General features: G+C 52.0%; 2 protein-coding genes across 4 annotated transcripts; both read right to left on the reverse strand.

Moving 5' to 3' along the window:
- Window positions 1-1,296: 1,296 nt before the first annotated feature.
- Window positions 1,297-13,435, reverse strand: LOC105711271 (amine oxidase copper containing 3). Of its 3 annotated transcripts, XM_012443929.3 has the most exons (5): window positions 11,688-11,806; window positions 11,262-11,559; window positions 9,486-9,771; window positions 8,627-8,756; window positions 1,297-7,872 (listed from the first exon to the last, which is right to left on the reverse strand). In XM_012443929.3, exons 1-5 carry the CDS (start codon window positions 11,709-11,711, stop codon window positions 7,597-7,599), a joined length of 1,014 nt encoding a protein of 337 aa, XP_012299352.1. In that variant the 5' UTR covers window positions 11,712-11,806; the 3' UTR covers window positions 1,297-7,596. The 3 variants fall into 3 exon arrangements, with proteins under 3 accessions (XP_012299352.1, XP_064225432.1, XP_012299355.1); XM_064369362.1 differs by having other exon boundaries at window positions 11,262-13,435; XM_012443932.3 differs by lacking the exons at window positions 11,262-11,559; window positions 11,688-11,806 and adding an exon at window positions 10,842-11,241.
- Window positions 13,436-13,524: 89 nt separating this feature from the next.
- Window positions 13,525-20,358, reverse strand: AOC2 (amine oxidase copper containing 2). The gene is made up of 4 exons (XM_012443933.3): window positions 17,992-20,358; window positions 14,862-15,147; window positions 14,497-14,626; window positions 13,525-14,149 (listed from the first exon to the last, which is right to left on the reverse strand). Exons 1-4 carry the CDS (start codon window positions 19,577-19,579, stop codon window positions 13,883-13,885), a joined length of 2,271 nt encoding a protein of 756 aa, XP_012299356.1. The 5' UTR covers window positions 19,580-20,358; the 3' UTR covers window positions 13,525-13,882.
- Window positions 20,359-20,382: the final 24 nt, after the last annotated feature.

Raw genomic sequence — 20,382 nt, forward strand, 5'->3', positions numbered from 1 at the left:
CTAGTTTTTGATGTCCTCCAGGCTCTGCCCCATCACTCTCTCCCTACCCCATCCATCAACCAGAATCCTAGCAACAGCCTGAGAGAAGCCTGAGAGTAAGATGAGAAGGCAAAGCAACTGATGGGGAGCTGATGGCTGAAGGGCTGAGCCAGGTCAGCTTTGTGGAGGCCCCAAGCACCCTAAGTCACTGCAGGGGACGTGCAGGGTGCAGAACAAGCCAGAAGCTACCTGGCTTATTGGGGTTGGGGTGAGTGTGGGGGCAGGATGCAGAGTATAACCGAGACCTTCATGTGTCCCCTTGCACTGCACTGATCATTAGGTCAGGGGAGAGGTCAGGTGTGGCTGGGAAACATGGCTTTGGAGTTATCCCAGGCCTGAACATCCTTTTCCAAAATGGTGCCTGTAAGGGTTCTTGGGTTCTTGCCGAGTTTAAAATGAAGAAACTGAGGCCAGCACAAGAAGATCCAATGCGAATTTATTCAGCTCCCAGGCGAGGTTCTGCAGTCCGACAGGAGGGGCCGGAGAAGTTGCATGGACTCCTCTCAGATGTGGGGTTTTATAGGGAGTGGAGGCATTTGATTGGTTGTGGGAGAGCAGGGCGTGGGCGGGGCAAGCTTGCTATTGGCAGGTAGTCAGGGTTTGAATGCTATTGGGTAGATTTACAAGACTCGACTGCTATTGGGTAGCTTTACAAGACTCGAATGCTATTGCGTAGATTTACAAGACTCAACTGCTATTGGGTAGATTTACAAGACTTCTTTTGCATTTTGGTGGGGTTCTTCAACGGCTGGCTAGGTGCCAAGTGCAGAGCCTAGTGTTGAGTGCAGAAGTGGGTGTGGAGTAATGGCGTGGTTTCCAGGCGTGGATGGGGCATGTCTGGGCTCCCAGAGAGGGAGGGGGTGTGGGTGTGTCCGAGCTCTGGGGGTGGGAGTGTGTGTGTTCGAGCTCCTGGCGAGGCGACCGGCCTTACAGTGCCAACATGGAGAGTGAAGCTGCCTGTGTGCTTCACAGCCAATGGCTGGGCAGATTCTTTTCCAGGTGACAAACATGTGGAAAGCCACTGTCAGCTGCACAGCCAGGTCCCGAGGGGAAATGGAAGAGACTGAGGGTTCCAGAAGGGGGATGTGCTTCCCTCATGTACCTGGGGAAGAATCCTCTCCAAACTGGACACATCTAGGGAGACTTCTCAGGAAGAGATGCTTCAGCCTGTGGGGTCCAGCCCTGCAGGGGTCTGTGAGCCTCTCTGCTGGTGTGGAGAGGAGAAACTGTAGAAATAAAAGACACAAGACACAGAGATAGAGAAAAGAGAGTTTGGGCCCAGGGGTTCACTGCCAACCAAAGCGCGGAGTCCAGCAGTGGCCCCGAGTGTCCGCACACTCTGACTTTTATTGAGTACAAAGCCGGGGGCAGGGTAGGTAGGGTGTGGCATTGGTGGTCAGTGATAGTGTCAAATACGTCACGTGTCATTTAGGTAGGGGCCTAAGACTTTCTAGTAGCCCGAGATGAGGTGAGGAGCATAATGTGTCAGCTCTTTTCCTTACTTGTCAAGAAAGAACAAAGACATTAAGATTTATATTACTCTTACTGATTATCTCTTCTAAGAAAAAAGGAACCAGGTGCGGAAGCAGAACATGAGAGTGGACATGGAATGTGACCACTGAAGCACAGCATCACATAGAGACAGTTAAGCCCCCAGATATCTGTGGGTCTCCCCGACAGCTGTCAGGCCTAAGGCAAGAGCTCGGAGAATTGGAGTTTTCTCCTAACTCCCCTGAGGAAGGAGATGTCTTGGCCATCTTGGATGTCACCTTCCCCAGCTAGCTAAACCGCAGGCGCTTGCCCAGCACTGGAACTGCCACACAGCCAAGGCGCCCTCCAGCAGCCCTTGCACAGGTGTGACAGGGCTTAAAGCGTCTTGCCTTAGGGTCATTTCTTTCACAATGTCACCCCAGGTTCACACTTCCCACCTGAGAGGCCATAGTAAAGGAATTAGCATCACCTATGAATAACTAAGATCTCCTATGAATAACTACTATGGTTATGTTTCTAGTTATTTTCTTCTTCATTATATGGAAATAGGCTGAGGCTTCTGGCTCCTGCCTCACCACTTATGGGGTCTCCCCACTACACGAGCCGACCTTGAAGATGATGCATTCACCTGACAGAGAAGGGGAAGGGGATGTTCCAGCAAAGACACAGGAACCTGACAGCTCAGCACAGGCGGGGAGCAGCCAAGGATCAGCTTCTTTGGTGGGAGTTGGGGATGAGGATGGGAGTGAGCAGAGGAGGTAAGATCATCAAGTCTTGTGTGGCACATGTTTTCAGCAAGGTTGTGGTTGCAGGAAGGCAGTGAGACAGACACCTGGAAACCTGGAGCGTTTAACCAGATAAATCAACACCAGAAGGGTCAGGCTATCCAGAAATGTTTATGCCGTTGGATGTATTCTGATAAAGAAACTTGGATGTATTTTGATAAGGAAACTTGCCTGGTTTTTCTGTCTCTTGTTCTCTTTCTTTTTTAGTTCTTCTTTCTTTTTCTTTCTTTATTTACTCTTTCTTTCTCTCTTTTATTTTTTCAAGACAGTTTTACTCTGTTGCCCAGGCTGGAGTGCAGTGGTACAATCTCGGCTCACTGCAACCTCCACCTCCCGGGTTCAAGCAATTCTCCTGCCTTAGCCTTCAGAGTAGCCGGGACTACAGGTGCATGCCACCATATCCTAGGCTAATTTTTGTATTTTTAGTAGAGACGGGGTTTCACCATGTTGGCCAGGCTGGTCTCCTGACCTTGTAATTACAGCCTCCAGCCTCGGCCTCCCAAAATGCTGAGATTACAGTCGTGACCCACTGCGCCCAGCCTCTTTCTATTATTCTTTAAAGCTGTAGAAGTAGTGGGGCTCATTTCAAGGCTGTGAGAAAAGTAGGGTTCCCCTTGCCCCCAGGATGGAATTTCAACATAATAACTCCCCTCTCCAGTCAGGCGAGCCCTTCTTGTCCTCAGGGAAACCAAGAACCACATTTTCTTTTGCTGAGCTGGTTTTCATGTTCTGTAGAAGCTCTTCATGAAAAAGCTATTTTAAAAAGACTTTTTTTTTGAGACACGGTCTTGCCCAGGCTAGAGTGCATGGAGTGCAGTGGTGTCATCACACAGCTCACAGCAGTCTCAAATTCCTGGGCTCTTGTGCTGCAGCCTCCTTAAATGCTTGGATTACAGATGACAGCTCCCCAGATCAAGAAGCAGAAAGGTTTTTGAGAGGTACCCTACAGAGGGCAGGTCTTTGGGGAGTTTTGTGAGATTTACAAGTAGGGGGAGAGAGAGAGAGGGGAGAGAGAGAGAGAGAGAGAGCGAGAGAGAGAGAGAGAGAGAGAGAGAGAGAGAGAGAGAGAAGGAGGGCGGAGAGGGGGGAGGGAGAGGGGGGAGGGAGGGGGAGAGAGAGAGAGAGAGAGAGTTTTGAGGGAAAAAGGCTAGAGCCCACTCTCCTACCCAAGCAAGGCCCTAGGGAAGTGACAGTCTCAGAGAGGAACTCATGCCCAGGCCCCTCCTCTGTCTTCACCTTGGCAAGGCTTGGCAAGGGCAGCGCAAAGTGAGTTTAACAGCAGTGATCATTGTCCACTGAAGACTAGTGGAGAGTCCCGGAAAGTCCCAGATTCCAGAGTCTGACCTAACCCTAAAGATGAGCACCCTCAACAAACATGCCTGGAGTTTAATTTCTAAGGTCACAGAGCTGGCTATCTAATACAAAAAATAAAAAATAAAGCCAGGCAAGGAGGCTCATGCCTGTAATCTCAGCACTTTGGGAGGCCGAGGCAGGTGGATCACCTGAGGTCGGGGGTTCGAGACCAGCCCGACCAACATGGTGAAACTCCGTCTCTACAAAAGATACAAAAATTAGATGGGCATGGTGGTGTATGTCTGTAATCCCAGCTACTTGGGAGGCTGAGACACAAGAATCGCTTGAACCTGGGAGGCAGAGGTTGCAGTGAGCCAAGATTGTGCCAGTACACTCCAGTCTGTGTGACAGAGCAAGACTCCATCTCAGAAAAAAAAGTAAGAAGAAGGAAGAAAAGAAGAAAGGAAGGAAGGGAGGGAGGGAGGGAAGGAAAGGGAAGGGCAGGGAAGGAAGGAAGAGAGAGAAAGAAGGAAAAGAAAGAAAGGAAGGTAACTGGGCACGGTGGCTCATGTCTGTAATCCCAGCACTTTGGGATGCTGAGGCAGGAGGATTGCTTGAGCCCAGAAGTTCGAGATCAGCCTGGGCAACATAGTGAGACCCACATCTCCATAAAAAAGTGAAAAAAAAATTAGCTGCTATTACACTTCAGCCTGGGGAACAGAGCAACATACTATCTCTGAAAAATAAACAAAAAGAAAAGTGGGCCAGGCGCGGTGGCTCAGGCCTGTAATCCCAGCACTTTGGGAGGCAGAGGTGGGCAGATTGTCTGAGCTCAGGAGTTCAAGACCAGCCTGACCAACATGGAGAAACCCTGTGTCAACTAAAAATACAAAATTAGCTGGGTGTGGTGGCAGGTGTCTCTAATCCCAGCTACTTGGAAGGCTGAGGCAGGAGACTTGCTTGAACCTGGGAAACGGAGGTTGCAGTGAGCCGAGATCGTGCTACTGTACTTCAGCCTGGGAGACAAGAGTGAAACTCCATCCCAAAAACAAAAGAGGTGAGGAAAGTGGCCACATCTCCTGTCCTCACAGGGGGTTGCCATGTCCACATTCCTGGAGAAGTTCTAGTCATGCCCTGTGACCCAAGCCTCAGGGATTCCCTTGTCGAACTCCTTCATCTCAGGCCACTGGGTCCCAGGTCCTAAAGATCTGAGCCTTGGTGGCACCAGTTCCTTCAGAACCTGCCATCCTCAGCCAGTAATCACTCCTAGACAATTGACCACAAGTCTGAGGCCAAGACTCCAGACAAATTCTGTAGTCTAAGGAAGAGACTGAATTGGGGCATGGGGCTGGGGGTTCACCTTGCGGTCCTCCTGACTCAAGCTGAACTGATGCTCTAAGAATCTAGATGTCCATTCTGCCTCCCCTCATCTGGGGCCTGGAGCAGGTGGCATCATCACCATGCTGAGACATAAGGAGGCAGACACAACAGGTCACATTTTCATATAAAAGTGTGTGACAGTTGACACACAATTACACACACACCACATACACTCATGATCTTTGGTCTGGAGATGCGTTTCAGGGCAACTAAATTCAAGTGAACAAGATGCTAAGTGGGTGGGGGTGGATATCTGAATTTCTTTGCTCCCCCTCCCCCAGCACTGACGATGATGCAAGTAGCCATTAGAAGGAGCTGTAAGGAGGTGGGGACAAGTATATGCATTGAAAGGAGAAGTTCAGCCCGGGCATGGTGGCTCACACCTGTAATCCCAATACTTTGGGAGGCCGAGGCCAGTGGATCACCTGAGGTCAGGAGTTCAAGACCAACCTGGCCAACCTAGTGAAACCCCATCTCTACTAAAAATACAAAATTAGCTGGGCATGGTGGTACATGCCTGTAATCCCACCTACTCAGGAGGTTGAGGCAAGAGAATTGCTTGAATCTGGGAGGCAGAGGTTGCAGTGAGCTGAGATTGCGCCATTGCACTCCAGCCTGGGCAACAGAGCGAGACTCTGTCTCAGAAAAAAAAAGAAAAAGATGTACAAGGATGAGAAGGCAAAAAGAGTTACTAGAGGCCACACCTGCTTCTCTGGCTCTCAGGAACTTGAGAAAATTTCATCCCTGGTCCCATTCCTTAACCCACTTTACCCTACCCGCAAAGTGCTTCAAAAAAAAAAAAAGTAATTAAAAAAAAGTCTTGGGAGGCCGAGGCAGGTGGATCATGAGGTCAAGAGATCGAGACCATCCTGGTCAACATGGTGAAACCCTGTCTCTACTAAAAATACAAAAATTAGTTGGGCATGATGGCGCACACCTGTAATCCCAGCTACTCGGGAGGCTGAGGCAGGAGAATTGCTTGAACCCAGGAGGTGGAGGTTGTGGTGAGCTGAGATCGCGCCATTGCACTCCGGCCTGGGTAACAAGAGCGAAACTCTGTCTCAAAAAAAAAAAATGTCAGTTCCTGTTTGGGCCCATTTATTGTTTATTTTGAATAGATAATACAGTCACATGTTTCAAAATTCAAAATGTACAAAAGGGCATAAGTGCTAAGAGCCTTCCGTCCCCTGTCCTCAACCTCCTGGTTCCCCTCCAAGAAGTAATCAGTGTTATCCACTTCTTCTGAATGAACAGACATACATAAGCAAACATGTATTTATATTCTCCCCCTTTCTAAAACACAAATGGGAAGTGTGCTATACACATTTCTGTGTCTTGCTTTTTTCACTTGAAGATTATTACATATTAGTATATAAAGACATACAATTATTTTTTAGCTGCATCGTATTTAAGGCTGCATCAGAATTGATTTAACCAATCCTTTAGGAAAAACGTTTCTGTTGTTTCTCAACTCTTCCTATTTCTTTGTCCCCATCCCCAATCCAGACCTCAGGAGGGACAGCAGTGATGGGGGGGAGCCCAAGCCTGGACCAGGCCAGGCCCCTCCCCCTGCCACCCGGGCCCAGCTCATTTGCATGTCTGAATGTGACTGGACAGCCCCTGGCTGGGTGGCTGGAGTTCTAGGGGCTTTGGCTTCTCACCTTTGATGCCCACCCTTGGTTTCCACTCCAGCCTCCCAAACAGGCTGTTGCAGAATACAGAGCCCGGGCACAAAATGACTATTCTTCATTATCATTGAACCCACAAAACCACTTGAAATGCTAACTTGAGCTGCTTCTGTCATGATGACCATCCTCCTCTAGAGAGCGCAAGGTAGACAGACACAAATGTGCAGAGGGAGCTGTCCTGAAGCACGCCCTGCCCCAGGACAGAGGTGGGAGCAAATCCTACTTCCAATAAGCAACAGACACAAGGGACACACAAGGATTGGCCACTCCAATTAGGTGTCCCATTGCATCTTTGAGACTTCCACAGGGCTGGAGAGGAGACCGAAGTTGATTAAGAACTGAGGGCTGGGGGAGCACCAGGGGCTGGGACGTAGGGACATCCTGTCAGGCTTCAGGAGAAATTACAGGATGGAAGAGAAGGCAGGAACAGGAGGAGGAGGAAGTAGGTAAGAGGGAGGAAGAGAAGGAACCTGGATGAGAGGGAATGTGAGCAGAAGTATCCCTTCCAGGTCAGCTATGGACTTGCAGGACTGGTAACCCTACCATGGGGTCTCCAGGGAATCATCGCCTTTTAGAGTCCTTGGAAATGGCCTAAAAAGATTTGGGAAAGCCAGACAGCAAAAAAGGGAACCATCTAGGGAAGCCCTCGGCCACAGCTCCAGGCTCCAGGCTGGGCCATGCCTCGCCTCTCTGGATGGGAACTCAGCACAGCTGGCATCCACAAGGCTGAGTGCCCCCTGTGTCAGCCATCACAGGCTTAGGAGGCTCCTGGCATAGAGGGGGATGCGACAGAGGGCAGTAGAAGAAAGAGTCCGGGTGCAGGGGAGAGGAAACCAGGCTGCCGGCCCAGTGCCCAGCTGCTCCCCATCCCTCACGCCCTGACCCTGGAGCCTTGGCCACATGCCCCATCCCAGGGCTGCCTAGTTGTGAGAGAAGCCCCCGTGGGAAAAGGCAGGGAGGTTGGGGGCACAGGCAGCAGCCTGGGGCAGGCAAGCCAGGGGGTTGACCTCACAGGCCCCGGCATCCTGGTCCTCTCGGAAGTAGATGGAGTCGGCAGAGTAGAAGGAGGGGTCTTCGTCAAAGAAGTTGTAGGGTCGGAGGAAGAAGCCCACGCCGTTCCCCACAGTCACCGTGTTAGGAATGTCCTCTGCATGTGGGATGTGCAGAAAACCAGCTGTCACCCAGGCCACCAAGTCCTAGCAGGGGAGAAGGAAGAGGATTACAAGGTCTGGCTTTTCTGAGGACATTTCCTGGTAGGGATTCAGCTACCAAGGAATCTTGAGCCTTTAAACACTTTTTTCCTACTGGATAGAAGTCAAAGCATAGGCAGTCCATTTCATATTAGGAACATCTGCCTTCTTGTCCCTGGCCTGCAGCCTCCATCTCTGACATTTCCCATTATATTGCCCTCTGCCTACCTACCCCCAGAGGGTGAAACCCACAGGCTACTTCAGCTCCTCTTCCCCTAACTCTTAGAGAGTTAGAGAGAGAGAGAGAAGGAGGGCGCAACTCGGCCACAACTGAGGGAAGAAGGGTGGAGGAGTGAGAACCATGGCTGGGAAGCAGAAACAGGCCAACATTGTGAAATTCATCAAGTCAGGAATGAGAGAAGCTTCAGATATAGGAGATGTCATTTTCCCTGGTAACTTCCATCCCTCCTTGAGTCCTGGAGCCTGGAAAGGATTCAGTCCATGAAACTGGAACTACAAGGGCTCTAGGACCTCAAGGCCTCAGGATCTCAGGATCTCTAGGATCTCAGGCTCAGGGCCTCACTCAGTGTCTGCATATGGACACCCAGCTCAGAAAGATTCCCTCAAAGGATAATAATCAGATCCCCTGAAGTGCAGAAGGCAGGAGACAGCACCACCACTGAGGACAGCAGGTGGTTTTCAGGGACCCTCCCAAGAGAAAGTAAGGCTCCTCCCGTGCCCCCCACCCCCGCAAGCTGACCTTTCCAGCAATGGTCTCATTGTTGATGAAGTCATTGAAATCCACAGTGGGGGTCCAAGGGTCATTCTGATTGAAGATGCTGCTGCTACTGGGCTCCTCCTCCTTCCGCTGGGTCACGGCCAGCTGGTACCTAGGGAGGCACTGGTCAGGCCTCCATGGCCATTGACCCCATCCTGCCGTCTGATTATGATGAAAGGGAGCTGAGTGCTCAGAGCTCAGCTTCCCCAGTTGCATTCACACAACTGACTCGGTGCTACAGAATCCCTGACGACACCCTAAGAGGGTGCCATTTCACAGCACAACGCCTCTCACATCCAAAACAGAAGAGTTCTCACTCCTGGGCATTAGCCTTCAAGGGGAAAACGTGCCCACCATGGTGCCTTTGGATAACTAGAAAAGCCTTTGGCCAAGTGCAGTGGCTCACACCTGTAATCTCAGCACTTTGGGAGGCTGAGGAGAGTGGATCATGAGTTCAGGAGTTCAAGACCAGCCTGGCACACCACCATGCCTGGCTAACTTTTGTGTTTTTAGTAAAAACTGGTGAAACCCTTTAGTAAAGACCAGTGAAACCCCGACTTTACTAAAAATACAAAAATTAGCCAGGCGTGGTGGTGTGCGCCTGTAATCCCAGCTACTAGGGAAGCTGAGGAAGGAGAATCGCTTGAACCTGGGAGGCGAAGGTTGCAGTAAGACTGTACCACTGCACTACAGCCTGGGCAACAGTCTCAAAAAAAAAAAAAAAAAAAGGAAAAGCCTTCCTGAGAGATCTCTCCCTTCACATACAGTGTGAGCTGAGTGTCCTCCAATGCTCCTTTCCCACTCTGATCGCCCTCCTCCTTTCTGACTGCCGACCACTCACCTCCCCCAGCTGAAGCCTCTCTCCATGGAGCTGTTCTGCGGCAGCGGCTCCCCAGAAAAGCTGATCATCTGGATGCGGTAGCCCCGAGGGTGACCCCACTTGTTGCTGTGGTTGCTGGCCAGGTACAGGTAGCGAGGGGTGGCACCTCCCACGGGGAAGGCCGCCTGCTCCTCCGTCTCCAGCAGCTTCCGGGTCACCTGCAGCCTCTGCATCTGGTGCTCAGGGCTCCAGGGCACAGCCATGGGGACAAAGGCCATATCCTCGGCCCAGACCCAGTTCTCCAGTCCTGCTCAGGGTAGGATGGGGGAGGGCCTGTCATGTAACTGCCCTTGCCCCTCTGGACTCTGCCCCCACCTGGCTTCAGAGTGAGGGCCAAAGAGCAGCTCAGAAATGCGTGTGCTCCTGCTTCTCTTCCCTCTCCCCAAGATACCTGCAATCCTTCAGCCAAAGCTGTTGACCTATAAATTAAAATATTTCATCAGGGATTTCATTCAATTTCACTCATTCATTCTTTCAGCATTAATTAGCAGAGAGGACTGTACTCGCCCCTGGACACAGAGATGAATGAGCATCATCCTTACCCTCTCGCTTTCCACGCAGACAGACAAACCACTGACTGGCCTGTCCTGTGAGAGGAGCATGGCCTAGGCAGCTTCCGGGTCACAGGAATACAGGTGCAGGCAGGAAAAGGGGGCCCTTCTGGGCCACTTTTCATCCTGGCCTTCAAGGACATTACCAAAAGAGATGACATGGAAGGACATTCTAAGGAGAAACAAAGCATAAGCAAAAACGAGGATGCCTGACTGTAACGTGTGAATCACGTGTCCAGGGACGTGGAGTATCGGGGTGCAGCTGTGCGGAGCATGGCCAGGCAGGTTGGAGCTGCACTGTGGAGGAAAGAGTGTTGAGGGAGTTCTGTGGACAGGATCTCACAGGCAATGAGGAAAGTGAGAGCTGAGTGAAGGGCAGGCTGGTGTGCATGGGAGGCCCTCTGGGTGTAGACTGGCTCTTGGATCTGAGAGCAGTTAAGAGTGGAAACAGCAGAGAGAGGGCATGCAGGGCATGGCAGTGTGACCCGGCGAGATATTGCAGGTGCAAAACGGAGAAAAAAAAACACCTGATGATGGACTCAATGTGGGGAAGGACAGTGAAAAGACCTAAAGATGAAGACTCCAAGCCATCATGTAGCCTTGTCTCTCTCTGTGACCAGACTCCAGGATCTATCTGGAATGTTCCACAGGATCCATGCGACCCCTCACACTTAAATGAATTGTGCCCGGAGAAAGAAGGAAAATCAGAGAGGAGGAGGGTCCATCCCCAAAGGAAATGTATAACCTGGAATGTTCCGTGTCTGACCTGCACATGCCAGGGACTTGGTAGAACGCAAAGAGATCCTCCAACACACCAGCACCACAGGCCAGACACAGAAATGAGCTGAGAAGCGGAGGGCTGCCTCCCAGCAGCGGAGCCCAGATCAGTACAAGAGAGGGAAGAGGGCAATGGGGACCCTGTTAGCCCAGATCCTGCCTCCTCCCTCAGCTTGGCCATTTCCCAAGATCTTCTGATGAGGTCACGTGAAAGAAGGCTGCAGCTTTGCACCCAGCCAGTGAGCTAAGATCCAAACAAAACTTAGCAGCCAACTCTCTCATCCAGCAAAAGGGGAAGCACAAAAATCGGTATCTTCCTTTCTGGGATAATATATATAAAACCCAGAGCAAATGGAAACAACTTTCCAGCCCTTCTTCCAGAAGCCTTCTCCCCACCAAAATGTCTTACCTGCTACATCCAGATCCACCTTGAAGTGGGCGCTATGGGTGTGGACCGTGCCCAGGGTGTGCTCTGCAACTTGGTTCCCGTACTTCCCGGTAGCACCAAAGAGGAATGCTGAGCTGATGTAGCCTGTGGCGTAGAATCTGATTTCTATGGCCCCACTGGGGTGGAAGACCATATCCCACACATAGTCATAGTTGAGCAAGGTGGACATAGATCTGATGACCAGCACCGTTTCCGCAAGGCCCCCAAAGTAGTGAGAGTAGAGATCTGAGTGGTGCCGCCGCAGGGGGAGACCCTGGTTCTGCTCAAACACACAAAAGGCATCGCGTATTGTCTTGGGGGCCTGGGACTCCAAAAGGCAGTGCCAGTCCACATAGGTGGCCAGGTAGGGGCAGTCCACCCCACGGGTCAGGGGCGTGGAGTACTTGCCCATGCCAAAGCTTCCATCCACATAGCGGGTCACGATTGCTGCTGGGGAATTTCCACCATAGATGGCCAAGGCCTCTTGGAGGCTGATCTCATAAGCTAGTCGTTCTCCCTGGAAGCGAACGTCAAAGATCCTTGGGCCGCTGTATGCTCCGAGGCCAAAGGAGAAAGTCCACAGTGAGGAGGTCACTCGACTTCCCTGGACACTGAAGCGGGGACCCTGGGGATAGAACTGCAGAGGGGGAGCCGGACCCGGGGGCACAGGGGACTTCAGGGACCAGGACCCACCTGTGCCGTTGTCTGGGATCAGCACCACGTTCACCAGGCCGGCCTCAAACTGGGCCTCCAGCTGGGCCAGGCTGTCATAGTAGCGGCCTTGATAGAACACCTTCTGGATGCTCCAGCGGGCAGGGTCCAGGGCCTTGTGGTCCACCAGCAGCTCCAAGCCCACATGGTGGAGGAAGATCCCAGCTCCTGAGATGTTGTAGTAGAGGCCAAACCAGGTGGCCCGGTCCCCTGACTGTAGACCACGGGGAGCCGTGGTCATTGTCACCAGGTTCCGTCCCCGGTGCTTGTAGAAGCAACAGTGGTGGAGAAGCCCAGAAGCCTGGGGCAGCTCTCTGTCGAAGATCATCTGGTCTATGTCCAGGTACTCTTGGATCAGCACAGGGCGGCGGTAATAGGGCAGGGGGCCTCCATGACGCTCCACAGTCACATCCCGCATGTAGGAGGGGTGAGGCAGCGGCCCCACCACCAGCTCACTCACGTTGGGCTGGGGTTGTCCACCAAAGAGCACGATGGCCAGGGCCTCCCGGGCAGGTGGGGGGCTCCCCCTGTCCAGGTGGGCCAGGGCTGCCGCCTTGGGAGGCAGCTGCAGCTCCACTGAGAAGACACAGTTGTCCGAGGGCCGGGCCTGGGCTGCATCCACCAGTCCTGGCCCCAGTTGCTGGGTCAGAAAGCGCATCACAGCTGTCAGCTCCTCTCGGCTCAGGTCTGCAAACAGCTGGCTCTGGCCAAGGTGTGTCCAAGGCTGGGCACTGGGAGATATGGAGGGGCAGCGGAGAAGCTGGCTGGATTCACCCCCATCTCCACCCCTGCCCACTAGCAGGACACAAACCAAAGCAAAGATGGTGATGACAGCCAGAGCAAGGAGCGCCAGGATGGTCTTCTGGTTCATTTTCCCATGAAGAGGGATAGCAGATTCAACCAAAGGAGAGCAATGTATTCTCAGGCCAGCAAGATGGGGGCTCTGATGGTGGCGGGGGACGCTCCTGGACTCTGGCTGAGGTTCCCGGTAGTCAGATGCCTGGGACTAAGGGTGGGAAGGACACAGGGAGGCTGGGGCAAGGGGGTGGGGTGGCCAGAGCTGGAGGCGGGTCTGAGCAGCTGTGATTTCCACAGACCTTACATGGTTTTGTCTTCCACGCTCCAAATCAGACTCTACGTTCTGGGTCAGGGTTGGAGTTGGGGAGAGTTGAGGCTAGGGGGAAGGGGAAGGAAAACTTCAAGATAATGCAGTCAGCCAGCCTGAGCATGAAAATGCAGCTCATCCCGGGAAGGGAGGGGATCTGTGCAGAGTGGCCTCGCTTGCCCTCAGCCCAGCTTCTTCCCCAACCCCCGACTTAGTCAGGGCCAGATGTTCTTTCCTGTAAATTCACACTATTGTTCTCCTTCCAAAGACCCCCACCCCCTGCCCCTTTCGCTTTCCAAACAAGATTCCTTGGCCAGGTCTATCCCCCTTACCCTCAGTCTTCCGTCGCTAAGTTCCCTGGCCAGAGTCCTTAGTGTTCTCCGGGGAACTCTAGATACTTAAAATGTCAAACAATAAATTCAAGTAAAATTCCTCTCATATTTTTTATTATAAATTACATATAACATGTTTTCCAAAATTCTATCTGCTCTTCTTTTTGAATGCACATGTATAAAGAAATGTCTACTATAATATGAACACCAGCTCTTTCTTAGTAGTAAGATTTGTGGTATTTTTGCCTGAATATTTTAAAATCATTTTTATAATTTAACATTTTAGAAATGAACAGGAAGTAAGAATTAACCAAAGGGACGAATGGGGGTTTAGTGTGAGAGGAGCATTGAGAGGGTGGGAATCTGGGCAGCAGGTGTGGTAAAAGCACATGGAACAGAAAGTGGAAACAGAAAGGTACCTGTGCCTAACCATGGCCCCCACCACACTCTCAGGATTAGAAGCCATGGTAGGAGAAAGGGGGCAAGTCTGGGACACAGGCTGCCAGGTCGGGGAGGCAGGCCACGGGATTGACGCTGCAGAGCCCAGAGTCCTGGCCCTTCTCAAAGTAGACGCTGCCAGGGGAGAAGATGGAGGGGTCCTCATCAAAGAAGTTATAGGGTCGGAGCAAGAAGCCAACTCTGTTCCCCAGAGTCACTGTGTTGGGGATGTCCTCAGCATGGGGAATGTGCAGGAAGCTGGCTGTGACCCAAGCCACCAGATCCTGCAGGAAGAGGGAGGAGCTGGAGGACTATGGAAGCAAGACCCAAAGAACCACCCTTCAGCCACAATCCCAGCCTCCAGCCTCAGCCTGGCTTCCACTCCGCCCAGGCTTGTGCCTATACAAGAGGAGCAATCAACGTAAGCAGCTGTGCGGGGAGACAGGGAGCCAGTGCCCCAGAGCTAATCTCACCCCAGGAGGGATGACCTGTGTTGGTCATCAGAAAACTGCATGGCCTCTGAAACTGTGAACTGGAAATCAGCCATTCCCCCTAACCTATAGCCAGAGGCTGGATAGCCAAGATGCCATGCACACAGGTGTCCCTTTCCTCCATCCCTAGGGCAACCAACCTCTCCTAAGAGGGTTTCATTGTTGATGAAGTCAGCAAAGGCAACTGTGGGTGTCCAGATGTCATTCTGGTGATAGATGCTACTGCTCTGTGACTCCTCCTCCTTTCTCTGGGTCACCACAAGCTGGTATCTGACCAGGAATCATTGTTAAGAAGGTGGTGTTGGAAAATGCCAAGTGCCTTTACTGGCCCAGAAGTCCCTTACATCAGATTCTGTGTGAGACCACTTCCCACTGTGTATCTAACTTGGGTGTGAGGGGAGGTACAGGGATGAATGGTAGCCGTAGGCAGGGAGTTGGAGTCTCCAAGGGCTGGGGTGGGGGAGGGACAGTCCTTCCCTTCCACCCAGTCCAGGGCCCTCCTCACCTCCCCCAGCTGAGGGCCCTCTCCATGTCACTCTCCAGGGGCATGTGTATGCCAAGGGGGCTGTGGATCTGGATTCGGTACCCACGCTGGTGACTCCAGGCATTAGTCTGGTTGCTAGCCAGGTAGAGGTAGCGGGGTAGGGGACTTCCCAAGGAAAAAGCTGCCAGGTCCTCCTTTCCCAGGACCTGCCGAGTCAGCTGTGGGCGCTGTAGCCGGTGCTCTGGGTTCCAGGGGGCGGCCACAGGTTTAAACACCACGTCTTCAGCTACCACCCAGTTTTTCAGCCCTGCCAGGGTGAGGGAAGGAAGATGAGTTCCATACCAGGTAAGGTCTCTGGGCCAGATCCCTGTCTTTTCCATGATACCCACTGCACTGGTGTGACAAAAGGCAGAGAGCATCAGAGCACACCGTGCTGGAAGCCAGGAGGTCTGGGCAAGCGAAAACTCCTATCTTCTTCCCACTTGCCCTGTCCAGTAGGGTAGCCACTAGCCATATGTGGCTATGAAAATTAAAATTCAGGGCCAGGTGAGGTGGCTCATACCCACAATCCCAGCACTTTGGGAGGCTGAGGCAGGTGGATCATGTGAGCCCAGGAGTTTGAGACCAGCCTGTGCAATGTGGTGAAACCCTGACTCTACAAACAACAAACAAATCAGCCAGGCATGGAGGTGCATGCCTGTGGTCCCAGCCACTTGGGAAGCTGGAATGGGAGGATCACTTGAGCCCAGGAGGTTGTAGCTACAGTGAGCTGAGTTCACATCACTGCACTCCAGCCTGGGCAACAGAGCAAGACCTTGTCTCAAAAAAATAAAATAAAATCAGTCCCTGACACTAGCCACATTAAAAATACCCAGTTGCCACATATGGATAGTGGCTGTTGTTTAGAGTCACAGCACAAATATAGGACATTTCTATCCCTGCAGAAAGTTCTATTAGTAATGGACTACCAAACAGTCCCTAGACTAATTTGCTTCGCAGATTCATTTTCTGAATCCCTAAACTGGGCATAATTAAAGCTGTTCTATGGCTGTCCCCAATAAACAGAAAAGCACATGCAGTTGACTGGTGACATTCTTTTAACTATGGGATAACGATATTTGTCTTGGACAAGCTAGCTGAAAAACTGACTCCCGAGCCGGGTGTGGGGGCTTGTGACTAGGGAGGCTGGTGGCAGAGTGGTGCAGATCCTTCGAGCCCAGGTGCTGGAGACCAGCTGGGATAACAGAATGAAACATTGCCTTAAAAATAATAATAATAAATAAATAAAAAAGGCTGGGCATGGTAGCTCATAGTACTTTGGGAGGCTGAGGTGAGTGGATCACTTGAGACCAGAAGTTCAAGACCAGCCTGGCCAACATGGTGAAACCCCGTGTCTACTACTGCTACTAAAAAAAATTAGCTGGGGGTGGTGCATGCCTGTAATCCCAGCTATTCTGGAGTCTGAGGCACAAGAATCGCTTTACCTAGAAGGTGGAGGTTGTGGTGAGCTGAGATTGTGCCACTGCACTCCAGCCTGTGTGACAGAGTTAGACTGTCTCCAAAAAAAAAAAACAAAAAAAAACGCTGGGCGTGGTGGTGTGTGCCTGTTGTCCCAGCTACTCAGGAGGTTGAGGCAGGAGGATTGCTTTAGCCCAGGAGGTTGGGGCCGCAGTGAGCTGTGATAGCACCACTGCACTCCAGCCTGGGTGACAGTAAGACTCTCTCAAAAAAAGAAAAGAAAACCCAATCCTTTCCCACGGTCCCCCACATACTCCTCCCCGCTCTGAGACTTCACTTTTGATCTGAGCAAGGTAAGAAGTACTGTCAGTCTTTTTCGGAAGCCAGCACATTCACACCTTTGTCTGGGAGCTCCTTAGAATTCTACAGCATCCATAACCTCCATGGCCTAACTCAGCACTTGACCACATACTTTCTGCGTCTGGACTGTTAGTTCCTTTAAATGAGACCTATATGAAGGCACCTGGCACAGAAGACACTGTGCTGATGCTGGTGCCTCTGAACCATCCTGTGCACTGGTACCTGACACAGCCTCTCTGGCCCACAGCAGTAGCCCATGCTGCACATGCTAAGGATCCAATAAATGTTACTTCCCAAAACAAGGCTCTTTAATGCCAAAGATGCTGAAGAAAAACTTCCAATCAGAAGACAGTCAAAATCCAAGTATGTCAAAGAATAATCTAGTTAATATGATCATTTCAATCATGCTATTAGTCCTCCCTGCCCTCCACCCCACTGCGACCACAGTGCAAGTGTATGCACACAGACACACGCAGGCACGCACATGCCATGAGGATGAGGAAACATTGCACAAGAAATACAAGTTTAGTTTACGTTGTATTATACTTGGGCAGTCACTTCCTGTCCCATCTCCCCCCACCTCCCTTAGTTTCCCTTAAAATAGAGAGGGTCCAGTGAGTTTAATTTTCTTTGTGGATCTAAACATCTGTGATTCTGAAGTTTTTCTGTCCTTGACAAAGTCTGTCAGGAACAGCAAGTCCTCTGTGCTTTGAGCCCTTTGTGCTAGAAAAATCCCTTTCCATACCTGCACCAAGCTGTCTGCCATGTCACCAGAGTCAAGAGATGACAGGAATGAGATGGCCCTCCCAACAAGTGGCCCTATCCTGGGGAACAACCCCAGCTACAGTACCCTCCCCTTCCCAAGCCCCCAGGTCCACCCCTACCCTGAAGACTCTGGATAGACTGCTTCCAAACTCAGCTCAGATCCCTGCTCTCCCCATCCCCACTGGCCCTCAGAATTAGGAAGAAGCAAAGTGCTCCAACTCCAGCCCCATTGGGCCTCTGATAGCACCAGTTCACCTACCCAGTGTCCCTTGAGGCTAAGGCAATCATGCCCAGTATTACATTTAAACTAGTTTCACAATCACAGCAAGTCCGAAGGGCTGGGCGGGGGAACACCTTTCACCTTTTGCCAGATATCCAGTAGCCCAGTAACAGGCTGACTGCACTGAATATGCTCACAGTCCCTGCTCTGTTGCCACTAGAGCTGTGGTGCTGGAACACCTCACTCTTGCCACTTGAGATCTCAGCTTGACCTGGGAGATTCCCTTCCTTTCCCTCCACCCATCCCATCCCACCCCCAAACCTCCATCCTCATCCACTCACCACTCACCTGCCACATCCAGGTCCAGCTTGAAGTGGAAGGCATGTGTGTGCACCGCTCCCAGCACTTGCTCCCCCACACGGTTCCCAAACAGGAGGCCCTGCTCTCCCCCTCTCAGTAAAGCGGTGTTGATATAGCCCGTAGCATGGACCCGCCCTTCAAGTGCCCCATTTGGGTAGAACGCAAAGTCCCAAATGTAGTCATAGTTGCCCACAGACGAAACAGACCTAACCACAAGGGCTGAGCTGGCCAAACCACCGTAGAAATGATTTTCAAGGTAATTGTGGTGCCTTCGAAGGGGCAGTCCCTGGGCTTCCTCAAATACACACACAGCCCCCGGGAGCAGCTGGACTGTCCCTTTGCCCACTAATATATGGATGTCCACCATTGTGGCTTGATAGGGGCAGTCCACTCCCCGTACCAAGCCTCGGCTGTTACGGCCAAGTCCATAGCTGCTATCCAGATAGCGAGTCACCATTGTCTTGGGTGAATCAGCACCATAGATAGACACGCACTCCTGGACACTGACCTCATAGGCCACTCGCTCACCCTGGAATCGAACATCAAAAACCCTCAGGCCGCTGAACACCCCATGGCCAAAGGTAAATGACCAGAGGGAAGATACCACCAGATTTCCTTGCACACTGTATTGGGAACCCTGGGGCGAGAACTGAAGAGGGGGAAGAGGACCTGGGGAATTCCGAGGTCTCAGGGATGAAGCCCCATTTGGTGGAGGTAGAGGGACTCTAACCACTTCCAACCGGCCAGACTTAAACTCCTGTTCCAACTGGCCCAAGTCTGCATAGTAGCGCCCAAGGTAGAAGACCCGCTGGACAGCCCAGTGGGCAGGGTCCAGGGCCCCGTGGTCCAGTAGTAGCTCCAGCCCCACAGGGTGAAGGAAAATACCAACACCTGAGATGTTATGGTAGAGGGCTATCCAGGTAGCTCGGTCCCCCGAGCGCAAGCCCCGAGGGGTGGCATGCAGAACTGCCAAGGTAGAGCCATTGTAGTTGAAGGTGGAAGCCAGGAAGATGGGTGCCTTGGGTAGCTCCACCTCTTTCAGATGTGTCCACATCTGCGTATACTCAGCTCTCAGCAGTGGGCGACGGTGATAAGGCAGGGGCCCACCGTGACGCTCCACAGTCACATCCCGCATGTAGGAGGGGTGAGGCAGCGGCCCCACCACCAGCTCACTCACGTTGGGCTGGGGTTGTCCACCAAAGAGCACGATGGCCAGGGCCTCCCGGGCAGGTGGGGGGCTCCCCCTGTCCAGGTGGGCCAGGGCTGCCGCCTTGGGAGGCAGCTGCAGCTCCACTGAGAAGACACAGTTGTCCGAGGGCCGGGCCTGGGCTGCATCCACCAGCCCTGGCCCCAGTCGCTGGGTCAGAAAGCGCATCACAGCTGTCAGCTCCTCTCGGCTCAGGTCTGCAAACAGCTGGCTCTGGCCAGGGTGTGGCCAGGGCTCGACCCTGTGGGATACAGAGGGGCAGCGGGGAGGCTGGCTGGAACCACCCGGGCTGGTCAGCAAAACATAGGCCAGGGCAAAGATGGTAATGAGGGACAGTGCCAGGAACGCCAGGACTATCTTGAGATGCATGGCGGATGCTGAGAGCTGAAATCAGAGTTCTAACAGCTGCTCCTTCCAGTTACTGACATCAAGTCCAGGTTTATATTCACTAGGATGGAGAGAAATGGAGAAAACTCCACCCCATGGGTTGGACAGGAAATTTCTAACCTTGTTTTATGTAATTCTGTTCCAATTTTCTGTCCTGTGGTTTGGCCCAGGCACTACTTCCACATGCACAGCCTCTTCCTCGTCCCTGAACTCCCGCTGGTAGCAACTACTGATTTCAGTACCAACTACTGATTTCCATCATTTAGACCAGATGAGAGGGAATCAGAGTTAACAATGCTGACCTCCAGTTTCCACCCGGAATGGGTCTCAGGAAGAGTACAAACCTCAGATGCCCAATTAAGTTCTGCAGCCTGCTTGCGAGCACTAAGCTGTTCATTTTCCTACCTCCTGGCAGGAGCTGCATCCCAAAGCTCCAGGATTCACTGCCTCGTTCAGCAGTAAGCACTGAATTCTGCCTGTGGCCTAATGGCAAGCCCTTACTTTGTAGTCTCAGGCCTTTTCCATCCAGTGGAGTGGCTGAGGGCCTGGGCTTAGTAATCAGGTTTGTCCACCAATCCCAGTTCCCTAAGCTGTGTAACCTTAGCGGAAATACTAATCCTGAGTCTCAGTGTCCTCATCTGTAACAAATGGATACAACTACTCTACAGATTCCTTAAGATTAAATGTCATCATGCACATCAGGTACTTTACAGCCTGGGCCAGGGGAGGCACTCACAAACTGCTGGCTTTTGGTAGTCATCTCTGAAACACAACATAGCAGCTGC

The sequence above is a fragment of the Aotus nancymaae genome, unplaced genomic scaffold, assembly GCF_030222135.1.
Source record: "Aotus nancymaae isolate 86718 unplaced genomic scaffold, 86718_ANA_hifiasm-v0.15.2.pri h1tg000089l, whole genome shotgun sequence".
NCBI lineage: Eukaryota > Metazoa > Chordata > Mammalia > Primates > Aotidae > Aotus > Aotus nancymaae.